This window comes from Limulus polyphemus, unplaced genomic scaffold, assembly GCF_000517525.1.
Source record: "Limulus polyphemus unplaced genomic scaffold, Limulus_polyphemus-2.1.2 Scaffold102, whole genome shotgun sequence".
Classification (NCBI taxonomy): Eukaryota; Metazoa; Arthropoda; class Merostomata; order Xiphosura; family Limulidae; genus Limulus; species Limulus polyphemus.
The window spans coordinates 1,105,155-1,122,287 of record NW_013665712.1 but is presented as its reverse complement, the minus strand read 5'-3'; the positions used below and the strand labels follow the sequence as shown (position 1 = coordinate 1,122,287).

General features: G+C 33.6%; 1 protein-coding gene across 2 annotated transcripts in view; it reads left to right on the top strand.

Annotated features, from left to right (window-relative positions):
* The first annotated feature begins 1,017 nt into the window (after positions 1-1,017).
* LOC106470226 (glycine receptor subunit alpha-2-like) overlaps positions 1,018-17,133 on the top strand; it is a 24,501-nt gene continuing 8,385 nt past the window's right edge. The window contains exons 1-7 of one of the 2 annotated variants that reach the window (XM_013930769.2): positions 1,018-1,148; positions 10,096-10,190; positions 10,849-10,940; positions 12,974-13,041; positions 13,332-13,558; positions 15,682-15,764; positions 16,085-16,219. In XM_013930769.2, coding sequence (XP_013786223.2) covers positions 10,105-10,190; positions 10,849-10,940; positions 12,974-13,041; positions 13,332-13,558; positions 15,682-15,764; positions 16,085-16,219 — 691 coding nt within the window. In that variant the 5' untranslated portion in view covers positions 1,018-1,148; positions 10,096-10,104. Of the gene's footprint in view, positions 1,149-1,462; positions 1,498-10,095; positions 10,191-10,848; positions 10,941-12,973; positions 13,042-13,331; positions 13,559-15,681; positions 15,765-16,084; positions 16,220-17,133 lie in introns of those variants that run through there. The other variant, XM_022399640.1, reaches the window with a different exon arrangement.

Sequence of the window (17,133 nt, the reverse complement as noted above, 5' to 3'; positions counted from 1 at the left end):
AGGTTTTGCTTTGATCTAAAGAGTGAGAAGAAATGTGAAAAGTACAGATTTTTTACTAAGAGTATCCTAAACAAATTACATGTTGCTATTTCCGTTCAAATATTACTTGGACAGATGTATTTGCCACCGCAGTAATCAGACTTTCAGTTTCAAGAGTAAAATAATTTGGATTGAACAATAAGTAATTACCATTACATTTTTATATTATTAGAACAGGTCCTAAGGAAAAGGTTAAATCATCAAAAATTTTAAAACCAGCAAACATTCACTTTCTTGTCCTCCTAACGGCAACTGTTCTTTGTTAAGCCTTCTTTAGTGAAATCGTTGATTTCTGTTTGTTTGTAGTTTGGCACAAAGCTATACAATGGGTTATCTGTACTCTGTCCATCACAGATATCGAAGCCCAGTTTTTAGCGTCATAGGTCTGCAGAAGTACAGCTATGCCATGGAAGGCCGTGGGCTATTTGTGCTGTGCCCACCACGAGTATCGAAACCCGATTTGTAGCGTCATAAGTCCTGAGACCTGCCGTTACGCCACTAGGAGAGAGCAAATTATTTTCGTTAGATTCTTCTACCTGTGTAAGACAATCGGTGCCCATTTTCCCCTTGATTTTCATCATGAATAGATTACCTAATTTTTCTACTAAAGAGTGTTTATTGTCTTGTAATGTTGCAGCATATGTTCATATAAACTACTTTTCAAATTCTTGCAAACTAAGGAAAACTGAGCAGAGTCGATATTCACGTGATTGTTGGGCTGGTTGTAGTAATATCATGCTTCAATGTCGCTGATATACAGTATGAACCATGGGAATTAATAATCAATAGTTTAGGTACTCTTGAATGACAAGTTCTGATTGGTGGATGCAATACGCGGGCATCTGATCGAGCCTCAGGTTCCGCTATACTAGAATGACAAAAACGGATTTCTTTGAGTGGTCATCATAGCTGGTTCAACATATCCAATACTTGATTACAAGTGACTTTCATTTAGCAATTCCTCCTATGTAGATATGGTGCATTGCCAAAGATTTTACTGTCATTTTCCCTATAGTTCCACTAGCGACAAACTGTAACTAGAACAAAGTTTCACATCTGTAAAACTAAACCACCACTGAGAAGACTTTTTTCCGCAAGTACTTCGTAAAGTAAGTCTAATTTCATATTATAAACACAAAAGTGTTTCTATATAAGATATCCTTAAAATGTTTATGTTTGAAAATATTCTCACTTTCAGCAGCGTATAAATATGTATGTATACATGTCCCTTTTAAGTAAATTTAATTTTGTATGAACCCTTAAGCCTAAAAATAGTTTTGAACTCACATGCCTTAAAACGGAATTTGTTTGAAATAAATATCTATGTAAAATAATTGATATTGTGACTTAGCACATATCATTTGAAACTTATTGTTATCTATCTTCATCCACCAGTTATATATGTAAAAGATTACTGAGTGTTGGCTACTTTCGGTAATAGGACTGGAAAATTAACAAGTAAGTTTTTGTATTCTTTAGTTATATGTGTTCTCTCTGACAGCCAACAGGTTTACTGCTTTAACTTAAAAGTAAGACTAAGAATTGAAGGACTGATACTCATATCTATTTCCATACCCCCAAATATATTTACCTGATATTGCTTGTTTCTTGTTAAGGGCAAAGTTACACAACAGACTGTCTGTGCTATGCCCTCCTCAGGTATCGAAACCAGGTTTTTAGTGTTATAAGCTTTCAGACTTAACGCTGAACCACTGGGAGTCATCTGATGCTGCTTATTTCTTTTAGAGCCAACCCACATTGGGCTAGCTACTAATGTCCGCTGCGAGGTATCAAACTCCGGATATCAGCGTAGTAAGTTCGTAAACTTACCGCTGTTTAAACGTAAGCAAGTAAGTTAATCATACAGCATATAAAAATTGAATATTACATCGATACACTGCACAAGAGTAAAATAAAATTAATTTCTGCCAAGTAGCAAAGCAAAAACAAAAAGTATTTGTTTTTTATTTCAACAACGTATCCGCTTTCGTCGAGAATATTTTTTTACATTACGATAAGACAAAAACATATTCAATAGGTTTGAGCCACTCATCAAGTTAGTTCCTAGTTTTAGCTCAGAACTTTCTATTCTGTGTATTAGTTTTGCTACAAGCTCTTCTTAGAAGTGTGGTATGCATAAGATTTATCAGAATAGAAAAAACAAATAACCAATAGAAAATAAAGATTAATTATCAAATCGTTCTCACTTGAAATACATTAAAGTAACAATATTCCTAAAATTATGAACATATTTTTAAACATTCCAGAAAAATGTATAAGTTACAGTTAATCTATGACACAATTTATAATCTGAAAATGAACATTTTGGAATCGATGAAACTATAAAACAAAATATACCTCGCTGCTTTTTAAATCTTTATTACTACTTGAAGTAAGTGTCACAAAAGGGTGTTTGTTTGTTTGTTGTTAGAACAAAGCTGCACAAATGAATTATCTGTACTATGTCCACCATGGGTATTGAAGCCAGTGGGGGGTTACAATTCAATGAAAGTGACAGAAAAGTGTTAAAAATATGTTATGCATTTATACATTTTCTACATAATCGAGGCGTAACTGGTATTTTCACCACTCATATTTCTCATTCACGTTTAATATGCCTTTTCCTACAAGCAGAGATTGCAACAAAAAATATTTTTCAAAATAGTGACTTAGTTCTATCCATACTACTTTACCAAAGCACAATCAAACATATCATATACAGTAGTCACAGAAAAAGCCATGGATCACCTAACAAATGTTCAATTTTTTATTGTTTTTGATTTCTCATGCTCTTTGCAAACATATGCTTATTCAATGTGTCAAACTTGTGGGAAAATGAACTGAATAGACGCAAAGTAATATGAAATCGTTTTTCACAGAAAAGTAGGTTTTAACAATATTTTCCTGAATCATAACACTTGAACTACTGATCAGGTACTGTAGTGTGATAAATCTACTTTTCCAATCTCATCATGCAAAATTGGCATTTTTGTGAGCCGTCATGTTGATGAAGAATTCCAATCATTGTGCGCAAGAGCAACGTTGAATCATCTAATATCTGTAACGATTTGGACCAGCGTGTCTTCATTCTATTATAACATTGCTATGTGAACTTGCTTCGTCGTAAAGGTTTGTTACATAATCCACCAGAAATAAAGATATCCTTGGCAGCATTGCACAGTCGCAGTCGGGAATTCGTTCTAAATCAAATACCTAGGTACCACACATGCCATTTTTGGAACCATAGCATATGAAAATCGTTCCTAACCCTCTCTATTAAATATACACAAAGACCATCATAATTCTTTAAGAGTTCGTAATATTCGTTTCTACTAAAACATTGTTCATTCGAAACATAGAATATATATTGAATGTTTAACTGCCTAAAACTTTTAATTTTGTAAATATAACCATTTATTTTAGTTAACATGCATCAATTTTACAAAATATATACAGACGTTATCTTAGCAGGAATTGTGTATGGGATTAATTAGAGGTTTGATGGTATTACATGGATATCAGAGTTACAAGAATTCATCACATCAATATTACATGAATCAGTAACTAAATATTACTGGCTCAGTGTTCAGTTATCCGATGAAGAAATACCTACCTTATGCTATACTTAGAGAAACTCAGTAGGAGTATGTCTCCATACTTTGATGACCACGTGAGGGACTTCTGATTTAATTTCATCATCGATAATTCGATAGGAAGAAGTCAACCATACTCGTTTTAGTCAGCAGATTTCTTACTTAAGTGGAAATCTCTCTTGCATTTATATACGGAAAGCTAGTCAATCTGTGGCTGTGTACACATTGATTTCTTGAACTCGTGTTGACAAAAAATTCAACTTGTAAAACTGTCTGTAGACAAATTAATGTTTAAATATTATTGTACATCAAGACTAATAAAAATACATCTATTTTCTTTTGAGTTATAAGGTACGTAACAGTTTACAAGCTCTACTAAACTAATTGAATTTGACTAACACAGCCTCGTTATAAAATAAAAGCTCACTCATTCATAAACTGAAGACAAAACTAAATCAGGTTAGTTCAGCTTGTAAAGTTTTACTTACCTTATATTTATGAACAAATAAACACATAAAAGCATTATAATTATAAGTTCTGTGTATGGGAGAGCGTTGGTCCTGGGCTATTCAAGACGTATAAACCCGTAAGAGAACTTAGTGGTGAAATGAATATTAATTTTTTCGACGTTTTATTTTACACAACAACTCCCCCTTGAATCAGGACCCCAGTTTGAGCGTTTCTCACACTGGGGTCCTGACTCAAAAGGGAGTCGTTAGACTATTGTAGAGGGGCCATGTGGTCATAAAAAACATTGCGATAACGGATACTTTAGAGTATGTACAGGAATTTGCTATCACTTTGTATGTGGAGAGGGGTCGTCACAGTCTGAAATATTTTCAAGGGGGAGGCAGCAAAAGGGTTAGAGAACCCCTGTTCTACTGACACAGGCTGAATTTCACATCAACATCTTATTACAATTCCAGTAAAATTAAATTTATGTATATTTAGGGGACACGTGTGAATTATTATATGCTCAACTCACATTGATTTAATTGAGGTTTGAAATCAACCCTAATTATTTCAGTTATTCTTAGATGTTTTGGTTTTTTTCTTTCTTTTAAAGTAGTATGCCGTTTCAATATATATTGGTTCTAAGTGCGCTGTTTCTATGCATACTGTTTTTTGTAAAAAGCTGTAAAATGGCGGGAATCGGAACCCGAATTTCAGCGATATAAGCTCTCAGGTTTACAGTTGAGTGACCAAGGCACACGCTATTTTCATACACACGTTTTTCTAAGGACAGTGTTTATATACTCTCTGTTTCTATAAATAATGTTTCTATACACACTTTTTCTATACATACTATTTTTTATACACATTGTTTCTATACATTCTATACACATTTTTCTAATGATAGTGTTTCCCTGCAAACTGTTTCTATACATACTACTTTTTATACAGATTGTTTCTATACATTTTATACATATTTTTCTAAGGATAGTGTTTCCCTGCAAACTGTTTCTATACACACTATTTTTATACACATTGTTTCTATACATTCTATACACATTTTTCTAAGGATAGTGTTTCCCTGCAAACTGTTTCTATACACAATGTTTGTATACACACTTTTTCCTATACTTACTTATTCTATAAACACTGTTTTTATTTATACTGTGTCTATTTTCTGTTCTGATAATTTCTCTTACGAAGTTCTCTTTAGTAAGAACAATTTCCAATCGCGTAACTAATAAAATCGTTCTTTTTTGTTTCATTTCCTTTCTATAATTAATCGCGTAATAATATGATTATCCTTTTGAAACATAGCCTGTAACTAATTATCATAAGACAAAATAATTTAGGAGCGTAATATTTTTTTCTTTTAAACTTTTAAAATCGCTGTCGTGATTAGTAGCATATATGATCACAATTCTGTGTGTCCTACATTGTGGCAATTTTGTGGTACCAGCCCTTACACCTTCCAACATGATAACGCTCCATGTCACAAAGCAAGGATTGTGAACACGTGGTTTGAAGAGAATAATGTCGGAACATTGCAGTGGCCAGCACAAAACCCCGATCTCAACCCGATAGAACATCTTTGTGATGAACTGGAATGCAAAATTAGGTTACGGCTAAGATGGCCCTCTTCAGTAGTGAAGCTTACTGATGCTTTAAAGGAGGAATGGAGCATATTACCACCAGCTTTCTACCAGAAATTAGTAGACAGTCTTCCACGACGCATTGAAGCAGTCATTAAGGCCAAAAGCGGGCCAACACGCTATTAATTTCTTGGAATAAAGACGTGTTTTATTCATAATTACCCGTGCCCCATAACTTTTGGTAGGATAGTGAATTTCTTCTCAAATGAAAATAAAAACTGAAACACAAAGAAATAATTTCATATATATGATTTCCCGCAGAGTTTACTTACAAATGTGTCACATCACAGTTACCAATAGTAAGATTTTCTTCATGATGATGATGTGACACTTTTGATAACACACAAACAATAATATTTGATACTTTGACAAAAATCCGTTGTCTCACGCCATTCTTTGAAGCAGTTTACATCCACTACTATTTTACTGTTAATTATGACCGTAGCATCAAATGTACCTTCATTTTACACTATAATTGTATAAAAGGCACCCAAGAAAATGTGCTGTCACTGACTCTAGTGAATGAACCACCAAAAAGCTAGACATGTTTATGAAATTATCTGAGTCAGACAGTATTGCTCTTTGCTATTTTTGAAGTCATTAATTGTTATAAAATATTTTCTTAAACCAAGAGTCATTGACTGGACTCTGTTCATTTCTTCTCAGTACATTCTCTAAAATCTTAACTAGGCATCTTTAACATTCTTGAGCTACAAACAGTTACGCTTTATGAAAACTATTTGTATATTCTCATCAAATGTCATAATTTCGTTTCCTTTTATAGTTATTTCTCAATCCTGAAAATAACATAGCTTTCAATATTGTTCTACAACTTTGAGTTTTCACTCCAGATTATTTTGTTTCTCTCATGTAGAGGTATGTTGGAATAGTCTCAGGTAACGTCCACAGGCCTTTATTTTAGTACTGGTAAATATGTGGATTTGTTTGTATGTTTGTAGTTAAGCATAAAGCTACACAATGGGATATCTGTGTTCTGCCCACCATGACTATGGAAACCCGGTTTCTAGCGGTGTAAGTCCGCAGACGTACCCATTCCACACATTTGTTCCCCAGTGGCACACTCCTGCCAATATGCTACTCTGAGAGTCCTTTATTTTCTACTTTTACTCGTTTCTTTCTCATCACAGAACAACAATTATAATTTAGATTTCTTTTCCGTAGACAACTTTATGACATATGATAAGAATTTTGTGACATATTTATTTCTCTTAAAATGCTTGGGTCCTGTACAGTAATGGCACAAACACACGAACCAACGATTATCGCCTATTTTACTTGGAATTTTAGACCATTCGATATTGCAATACCATCGAGGAAAGTTTTACTGTGGAAATTTTCTCAGTGGTGTATGGTATAAGAGTGATCCCGCCATCCTTCAAAATCTATGTTTTCAACAATATAAAGCAATCATGGCTACCATCAAATTGACTAAGGACAACATGAAACCTCGAATATCATTCTTATAAGAAGATTGACTCTCAGTGTCATTTTCATGTGAAAATGGATTATTTTGCCTGTTTCAGAGTGTTACAAAAAATATTTCCTTTTCTGTTTTTTAAAGTCAACTTATATAACTAGTTTATGCTTTTGCAATAATTAAGGCGGAATTCCTCGTAATATTTGATTCAGCTGTAAAGTATGATTATTTACAAGCACACTCGAACATAATAGCATTGGAAAAGAACCTATATTTGAATTCTAGGTAAAATTATGTTAAATTTTGAAGACCATAGCTGACAATGTATTAATCTCTTAATATCTGTACCATCCTACCCTTTCAATATACATATTAACTGGATTTTCATCTGATGAGCCGAAGTTCTACCTTGCGTACCTCTTCTGCGTGACACGTGATAGTCTTCCATTTCAGTCTATCCTACGGTGGTGTTATTTTACAAGCTAAAAGTAACCTTTTTATACCGTCACGTACTGCTCCTGTTTGGGGAGTGATGCGTCAGCAATTCTGAAGAAGAGATTGAGCCTGAACAAAGAACTCCTTGTTCTCTTCAAATAAAAAACTTTAATAATAGAACTTCCTCTCTATATCGATTAAATTTATGTCTTTTAAAACTTTTGCAAGAAACTAAGTTGCTTTATGGGTTATTTTAGTTTTTTAACATACAAAACAATATTTCCAACAATGTCACTTATTATAGTTTCTATAACCGAAGCTAGTCTTAATATAATTTGTTTCATATTTACTGCTACATACTAAATGATTTTTTTACTCAAAATTCGAAGAACAAGTACAGAAAGTTTACGAGTCATCATGTATGTTTTTCGTTCTTTGACAGGAAATGCAATACCCTAGATATCTGAAATGTTTTTAGCATTTTAACTTATACATGCTATTCACAAGCAGTTTACAAACGTTGATCACTTCAAAAAGCCAATTTTTTAAAGTGACGACAAGTAGGTTGCACAATAATATGATATTTTCACACCGAATATAATTAACATAACTCCTGTCTAACTTAGTTCCAATATTATAAAACCTTAATCATAAAAGTCAAGTGATGGGTAGTCAGTCAGTTGGTCACACTCAATTTCTCCTGATTTCGTGAGTTACACGAGTCCAATACCACCTTTTCTCCTATAATACTCTTATAACCGTCCATTCCGATTTTAGATAAATTCAATCGCTAACATAGACGTAAATAGATCCAAAATTTCCGCACTTCTTCTGCTATATAAAAGCCCGTCAAGGAGGGAGTTCCCAGGACCAGATCAGGCATGGCGTTATGTGACTGACACCACATCAACCACATCATTATGACATTAAGCTAGGTAGGATCCGAATATGAAAGCCGGAAAGACTCACGTGATAGAAGACACAAAAGTGTATTCACACCCTATCAACGCTCGTAAAAAAAGCTAGAGCAAATCTATGCTTGGGAATTATTTCGAAAACGTCTTTGTTAAAAGAGACTGGAGAAGATACCAATTATCTCTAAGAAGGGGGACGATTTTGCCTCAAAAGAAGAACAGGTGTATATGCAATCATATGGTCATCGTATGTTTTAATCTTTTATCCAAAGGCACTAATATGTAGCACGTTTGCTCAGTTATATATAGTGTATTCAGGAGCAATATGTAGCATGTTCCTGGGAAAGGAAATTTTTCATTTATTTTATTTATTTATTTTGTGTATTGCTGGTTTTATACAGAATAGTTTTGTTTTCTAGTGGTTTCCCGACATTTCTGACAAGCTTTTACGCCAGTAAATATTAATATCCCCACATTTAAGATATTTGCGTCTTCTCTGATACATTATTATACCTCAAAATATAAAATATTTTAAAAGATGTCAACCTTTTGAACATTTTTAACCAGGAACCATTTCGGTATCATTTTATTCCACAATTCTTAGCGTGACATGTTTCTTCGAAAAACAGTGCCAAGAACTGGACACTACGCTGTTTTGCTTATTCTTGCAAAACGCGACTCTAGTCTTAAAGAACTAAAATTTCATACTTTTAGAGATTTTTCAGTTCTACGTTGTTGTTCTGACCATTATGATTTCAATTAATAACTATACTTAGAATAATGTTCAAGATTTTCCCGATCACGAAACATATGAAGCAGAAGTTTGTTTGTTTGTTGGATTTTGCACAAAGCTGCTCGATGGCTACATGCGCTAACTGCTTCTAATTTAAAAGTGGATAGACTAGACGAAGGCAGCTATTGGACTACTCTTTACTAACGAATAGGGTGATTGCCGTTACTTTACAATGACCCCACGGCTGAAAAGGCGAGCATGTTCGGTGAAAGGATTCGAGCCTCCAACCCGCAGCTTGCGAGTCGAGCATTCTAACCACCTGGCATCAAAGCAGAAGAAGCAGCGTATGACACTGTAACCCCCAGGCATCAAAGCAGAAGAAGCAGCGTATGACACTGTAACCCCCAGGCATCAAAGCAGAAGAAGCAGCGTATGACACTATAATCCCCAGGCATCAAAGCAGAAGAAGCAGCGTATGAAAGTACACAAAAGTTAGAAAATTGAATATTATGTTGTTGTTGTTTTTTTTTAAGTTATAACCGTAATCACAAAACAGTTACAAATTTTAAATTAAAGAAATATATCTTTGTACTTGATAAATATGCTTAGTTTTACTGTGTCCTCGTTGGAAACCTTGTTTGTCGAAATCGCTTTCAAAGGGCATACAAATTAATTGTAAAAATAGTTTTCTTCTAAGCTGTCATTAAAATATTTCAAACATACGTTGTACCTTCTGAGCTGTTCACTTTCAATGCCTATGTTATCTTTCAAGTCTTTTTTTTTGTAAAAATTCATATAAATACACCTAATATTCATAAGTGTATTTTTCTTTTTCTAGGTTTTAAGCATGTGGTTTTTCTATATGTTTGATATTCGATCCAATGGGCATTATAGAATCTCTACATTTGTTATCATTGTCTGTCTTACAGAATGGTAAGGGTTATATTCATTAAAATGTATAGCATGAAAACATACTTTGTTTACAAAAGTTATCTATTAAAATTACTAAAATGGCTTCTTTTTATAAATTAAAAATTAAAAACTATGACTATAAAACTATAAAATTATTTCTCTTAAGAAGATGAACAAATACAAATTTGAAAATAATTACTTTTAGAAGTGTTTCTAAGAAAAAAAGCAGGTATGATTCGATTTAAAATATCTTTAGATACAATGAATAAGCAGAAAGCTTTTTAACCTCAGGTCATATTTCTTTATATATGAACATATTAGTTTCGCCTCTAAAGAATTAACTTTCTAAATTCCTAATGTGTAAAACCATAGAAACACGAGAAAAAGCGAAATATTTATAAAGAGTTTTTGGTCACACATCAACTAATAAGTATATTATTGAAATATTGTTAATTCAATCAAATAAAACTTTATATTTAAATTGATTTCAAAGTTAATAATACATTACTCATTATCTAGGATCAATATTCAGAAATCTGAGTTAATTATCTGTAAAGAATGAGATAGCCAGTAACGGTTAGGATACAAGACCAAGGATTAAAATTAAATAAAAGTATGTAGTAAATTTCTAATTCATATTATTCATGTTTAAATATAAAAAACTGCCATTATATTTCAGCTTCAAGTTTACGTGTGGATCGTTAACTTTTAATGACTTGCTACCAGATGGTGTCAAAGCATACGACAAAATGAGGCCTCCAAAAAAAGATGGTATGAACAAATGTTAGCAAAAGAAAATCGTATTAATCTCACAACTTTTGACAAAGTACTAACCAATTTTTGGAACTTGAAATAAAAGAAAGAAGAATGAGTCAAAAACAAACATTTTCCACAATCAGATGTAACCTATATATATATATATATATATCGGTGGGTTTTGATACATTACAATATAACTGATAATAATTTTGACAAATGTTTCTTTACTGGACCTTTAGGAATTTCAAGTAAGAAAAATGTATTAGCTCTTCGACAGCATACCCTGTGTGCCGCTGCCGACGATGCCTTTTGTTCAAAAAATATTCACTAAAATAATTAATAATCTTATAGAATGTAATGTCACATAAACCTTCTAGCAATACCAATAGATCTTACACACATTAATATTTGTTACGAATTCTGCGAATTTAGCTGTAAGTAATAAGAGAAAGTGGGGTAAAACGGCCCCTTTCGGAAAACTGCATTGAATATTATTAGTTATGGCTTCTGCCATCTAAAACGAGCATATGTAACTATTGTTCACGTGCCTCCGTGAATAAACACTGGTGGACAAACACGAATGTGAATGATCAAAGCGAAACTTCAGGTGTTTTTTGCTTTGTGTTTTTTTTTTTTTGAACAACTTAATGTAACTTAAGCACTTAGAATTTTCTGTGGTTACGAAGTATATTTCAGAGAATTTCACTTTGCTAATTTCAAACAATAAGGAATTATAGAGAGCTGAATATGCCGTAAAAGGAATACAGTTCAAGTTAACTAGTGGCTTAGAGTAGGATGTCATCCCCCCCCCCTCCCCGCGGTACCGTCTTACACTGCACTAATGACATACATTTCCACCATAGCCTCTGTCCGCAGTTGTTGTTTTTTTATTGTCTCATACTAGTATTTACGTTCTTTTCTGCCATTATCCTGAATAATGCATAACTTGTGCATGACGTACAAGCTTCCCGGTAACTGCTGGGAGCATTTAATATTGATTTGAGCGATTTAATTGAAGTTGTTTAATGTATACTTATTTTAAATTGTTATGATATAGTTGGAGGTCTTTTAACTTCGTTCTGGGTGGCCTTTTCTATTCATCTTACTTACAACTGTTTGTTTGTTTTTGAATTTTGCGCAAAGCTACATGAGGGCTATCTGCGCTAGCCGTCCCTAATTTTGCAGTGTAAGACTAGAGGGAAGGCAGCTAGTCATCATCACCCACCGTCAACTCTTGGACTACTCTTTTGCCACTGAATAGTGGGATTGACCGTCAAGTAATAACGCCCCCACGGCTGAAAGGGCGACCATGTTTGGTGGGACGGGGATTCGAACTCGCGACCCACAGATTGCGAGTCGAGTGCCCTAACCACCTGGCCATGAGGGGCCTAATATACAACGGCCAACAACAAAAAAGTGCATTTTGTCAATAAGTAGAAATGACATTTATAATAAAACATGGTTCAGTTTAAAAGATTTTGTTTTTTTCATGGCATTTGCCCTTGTTGGTGAGAATCACATTCAAAGTTAAGGAGCTATCTTACCCCACCTTTCCCAAATATTATCTGTATCGGTAGTTAAGCTTAGCCTAGAAAATAACACACACAAAAACAGCATTCACAAGAAAAATGTTTGTTTCTCAATTCAAATATAGATTTTTACTGAAAAGAAAGCCAGTTTAAATACATATGTTGAACATTTAAAGATCCCCTGTTTCAGTTAATACTCATTTTTAAATAAACAAAAAATAAAGTAAGATTTCTGCGTATTTTCTTAACTAAATATTTCATTATGTTTTCGGAATATAAACTTTAGTTTTTAATCATTTTTGGTAATATTCTCACTGTTTAAAACACGATGTTTTTTTTCAAATTTAAAAAATAAAATCACAACAAACTGGTCTAATTAAGTTGTGGCCTCAATTTATAATCTGAGATTCCAAGTAAAGAAAATGAATCACAGCTTAAACAAATCATTTCTTATTAGAATTAATTACTAAACATTTTAGCAGTTTTTGAAACAAAAAAAATGTCTTTTATTTACAGGTAAACCAACCAAAGTGTTTTTCCATGTAACTGTCATGGGGCTCGATTCAATTAATGAAGGTTCAATGGTAAGTATAACGATGCTATTATAAAATGAAGTCTGTATTTTCACTCACCGTTGAATTGAAGGAATGGAAAATGTCATGGATTTGCAATAAGAAACTTTAATCATACACTTTTACATTTCCTTAGTAAAGAATTTACAATAATAAGACCTTTTTTGAAACTTCGTACCACTAAACTAAATAGAGATGCTACTAAGCTGAAAAGTTGTTGTAATAATCAAAATTCACAAACCAATCGGGCCTAATAAGCTGAAAATATATCAAAATGTAATTTAACATTACTCGTGTTTCAGACGTATGCTGCGGACATTTTCTTTGCTCAGACATGGAAGGACCACAGACTTAAACTCCCGGAGAATATGACTATGGACTACAGGTTGCTGGAAGTCGAGTGGCTGAAGTACATGTGGAGACCAGATTCATTTTTCAAAAACGCAAAACAAGTTACTTTTCAAACTATGACCATTCCTAACCATTACATGTGGCTATGGAAAGACAAAACTATACTTTATATGGTCAAGTAGGTCGCAATAATATTGTTTTCAACTATGTTGGCTTTGAGTTCTGAAACCAAAAGGCTGAGAAGAAAAGTTATATTTAACAAGCGATTTTTCACTTAACCAGAGCGTGCTTTCCGCCAATTAAATCTGGGATTATGTATTATTTCCTACAAGTTTGTCAGAGTTCACGATTTAGAGCAATGCTGAAAGAAAGAAATAATTTTGTAGGGTTAGTGGGAACGATATTTTGCTGAAAAGTGGCTTTTCGCCATCTGTTGTTTTAATGCTATGTCAATGAGAGCACGCTGTTTTTCTTCAAAAATGCTTACGCTAGTCGTTTCGAAATCTTTGCAAATGTATAAAGCGTCAATTTCGAAGCAGACCTGCAGGTTTGTAAAACGCTCGGTATGTTACATGTGCAGCATATGTGTATGTGATCATGGTGAGATATCCGTGACCAAATACATTAGCTGTAAAAGAGATCACGAAGGAACGATGCAAATATACGCCCCGAAGCGACTAGACATTTTCAATGAAATTCTAGATGAGGTCCTAATCATGACAAGAAGAGTGTGATGAAGGACGATGGCAGGGAGGCAATAAATGATGTTGGTGAGCTGCCTACCATATTTGGCTCAAGTGCAGATCATCATCCAAAGCTGTTCATCTTTGGAACTGTGTAACTCTTCACTCGTAGAGCCTTCAGCCTTTTCAGCTGCAGCGAAATCCTAATCAAATCGTACTCTACCCATCCCTAAAATTTACTTATTTTATGCATTCCTAGATTTGGCAAGAACCCTACTCACTTATCAACCTACTGCATTTTTTCTAGTTAAGTCAGAGATCGCTTGTTAAGGAAAAAAAAGTGAGTGATTGGAAGTTTAACGTTAATAAAATGCAGGTGAAAACTTGTGTTAAAATAAAACGTTACACAGAAAACTAACTACACCGAATCAGGGCCCAAAATTTAACACGATGTTTTTTGCATACTATACTTATAAGCGCATAATTAGTGGTTGATTACATAATCAAATTCTGAATTTTTGGACTTAGTAAAGTCATGTTGACGTCAATGTTATCGAATTTGACTTTGTTTCTTATTGCTTGGCAAGTAGTGCCTGCTGGCCAAGGCAATCTGATTTTATTGCAGCTCAAACAGTTCTGAAGCCTAAAAGTGTGTTTGGTATTGTTATTGCATTAGAAAATAAGTGTTAAGTTACTTCATCATGCCCGAATAGTTATTAAAGTTACCAGAAATTATAACCTCAGAAAATATTATATATTAGAGGTTATTGATTTCGATGTTTAGAAAAGTAATTGTAACTTATTATACATAGTATTATAGATAGTATTTCTAAGAAATCAAGAATGAAAGTAAAGAATAATGTATAACAATATGTCAACCACACGATATCTGTCATATCCAGTACTTCAACCACACGATATCTGTCATATCCAGTACTTCAACCACACGATGTCTGTCATATCCAGTACTTCAACCACACGATATCTGTCATATCCAGTACTTTAACCACACGATGTCTGTCATATCCAGTACTTCAACCACACGATATCTGTCATATCTAGTACTTCAACCACACGATATCTGTCATATCTAGTACTTCAACCACACGATATCTGTCATATCTAGTACTTCAACCACACGATGTCTGTCATATCCAGTAGTTCAACCACACGATATCTGTCTTATCCAATAATTCAACCACACGATATCTAGCATATAAAGTGCCGACAAGGTCTTTCGCCCTATAGCAGGGCTTATCAAGCCGGCAGAAATACGAAAGACACAGTAATGGTTGAAACGAACGCTGTTGATATTATCAAACTGCATGAACATTGAGCAAAAAATGTCATAATGTGAATGAACTATATTACGTTGGTGAAGTGTAGTTTTTATCAATTTTACATGAGTCATTTACAATCAGAATTAGGAGTAAAAATTAATAACACAATGTTATTTAGTTGTTTTAACACCAGTTATCTTATTTTTATTCTTGTTTTTACTAGACTTAAGTTTTCTCATCATTCATAATACACTGGCGAACCAACAAGCTAGTCTTAGTAAGGTGTATTAAAATTAGTTATCATTAGTTATTTGATGGATAGGTGTTTTTTACTGCAGGTTAACATTAACGCTTTCCTGCTCCATGAACTTTGCTTCTTATCCTCACGATACCCAAATGTGTTCCTTACAAATGGAAAGCCGTAAGTATCTTGTTTTTTACTAAACTTTATCAACTACGGTCAGTAGCCCAGATATCTTCGTTTGAAATCCTCTGTAAAAATTGCAGATAAAAAAATGAAGCACATCAATTTGTCTCGTTGTAGAATCAATATGAAGAATTGCATCAAAATAGCGGTCCAATTTCAAATAAGCTGGATTAATTATTGTAGTTTTCGCTTATAACTTATGTCAAAGCTACAGAGTCTTACTTATTATGTAATATTATATTGTCATTTTTGTTCTATTTTTATCAAGTGTATGTAATAGGTCACCCTATTTTGTTTCCTTTATTTTATTTCAGTTTCTTATACAACTGACGATTTGGTGTTCGATTGGGAACAAAAAGTTCCTTTAGCTGTTGACGAAAATATTGAATTGCCACAATTAGATTTGATTAAAACCGAGAGAGCTGACTGTACACAGGTGTATTCAACAGGTAAAAGATTTAGATTGTTTTGAGTAGTAAATATACCAATATCAAATAAGAGCTGTCGTCTGAAAATGATGTTTGAAAAATATTTTTAAAATGCAAATAAGTTAAACTTGTAAAAAAAAAGCAGTATTTGTTTTTTCTTGCGGTAGATAAATATGTTTTCTTCTATTTTCCAACATTAAAAAAATAGTTTTTGTTAGATGAACTGGTAAACATGTACAGGAAGAAAGGGGTTTTGCTGAAATTACAAATAACAGCTAGTACTAAGATTGGACAAACAACAGCTTCATATTTTGTTTGAGCGATATTTGGCAGTTAGGAGTCACATCAGATACTAGCGAACCTGTGGGTCTATGGCCCACATTTACAGGGCTGCTATAATGCAAATTTAATGCTTGAACTACTGTTTGACACTTTTACAGCTTAATGATCATTGTCGCTATAATACAAGTTTAATATCTTCAACCAAGTTACGAACGGTAATTAGTAGTTCTACTTATTTACGTGATATAATGTAAATCAGTGCCAAATCTGGGATCCGCTTTCGGGGAATCCACGTAAAAGTGTTTTTGCAAAATCCCCGGGTTCCCCAAGGGATGGGGTGAAAATTTTTACCTTTGTGCAAACCTCGGGACCGAGGTAATTCGTTGGGTACCATTTAAAAGTAGGTGCAACGAGCGGTTTAGGAGAAGTTACGTGACACACATACAAGCACTGAATCTTATTATATCAATAGACAAACTGCCTTATTAGCTTGTTTTTAGACTACATGTTCAGGTTTTCATATATCTTTTTATAAATGCTATCCAATTACATTATTGAAATAACAATTTTGTGTTTCGAGTGAGAAGCCCCGAAGTGGCACAGCGGTAAGTCTGCGTACTTACAACGCTAGAAACCAGGTTTCGATACCCGTG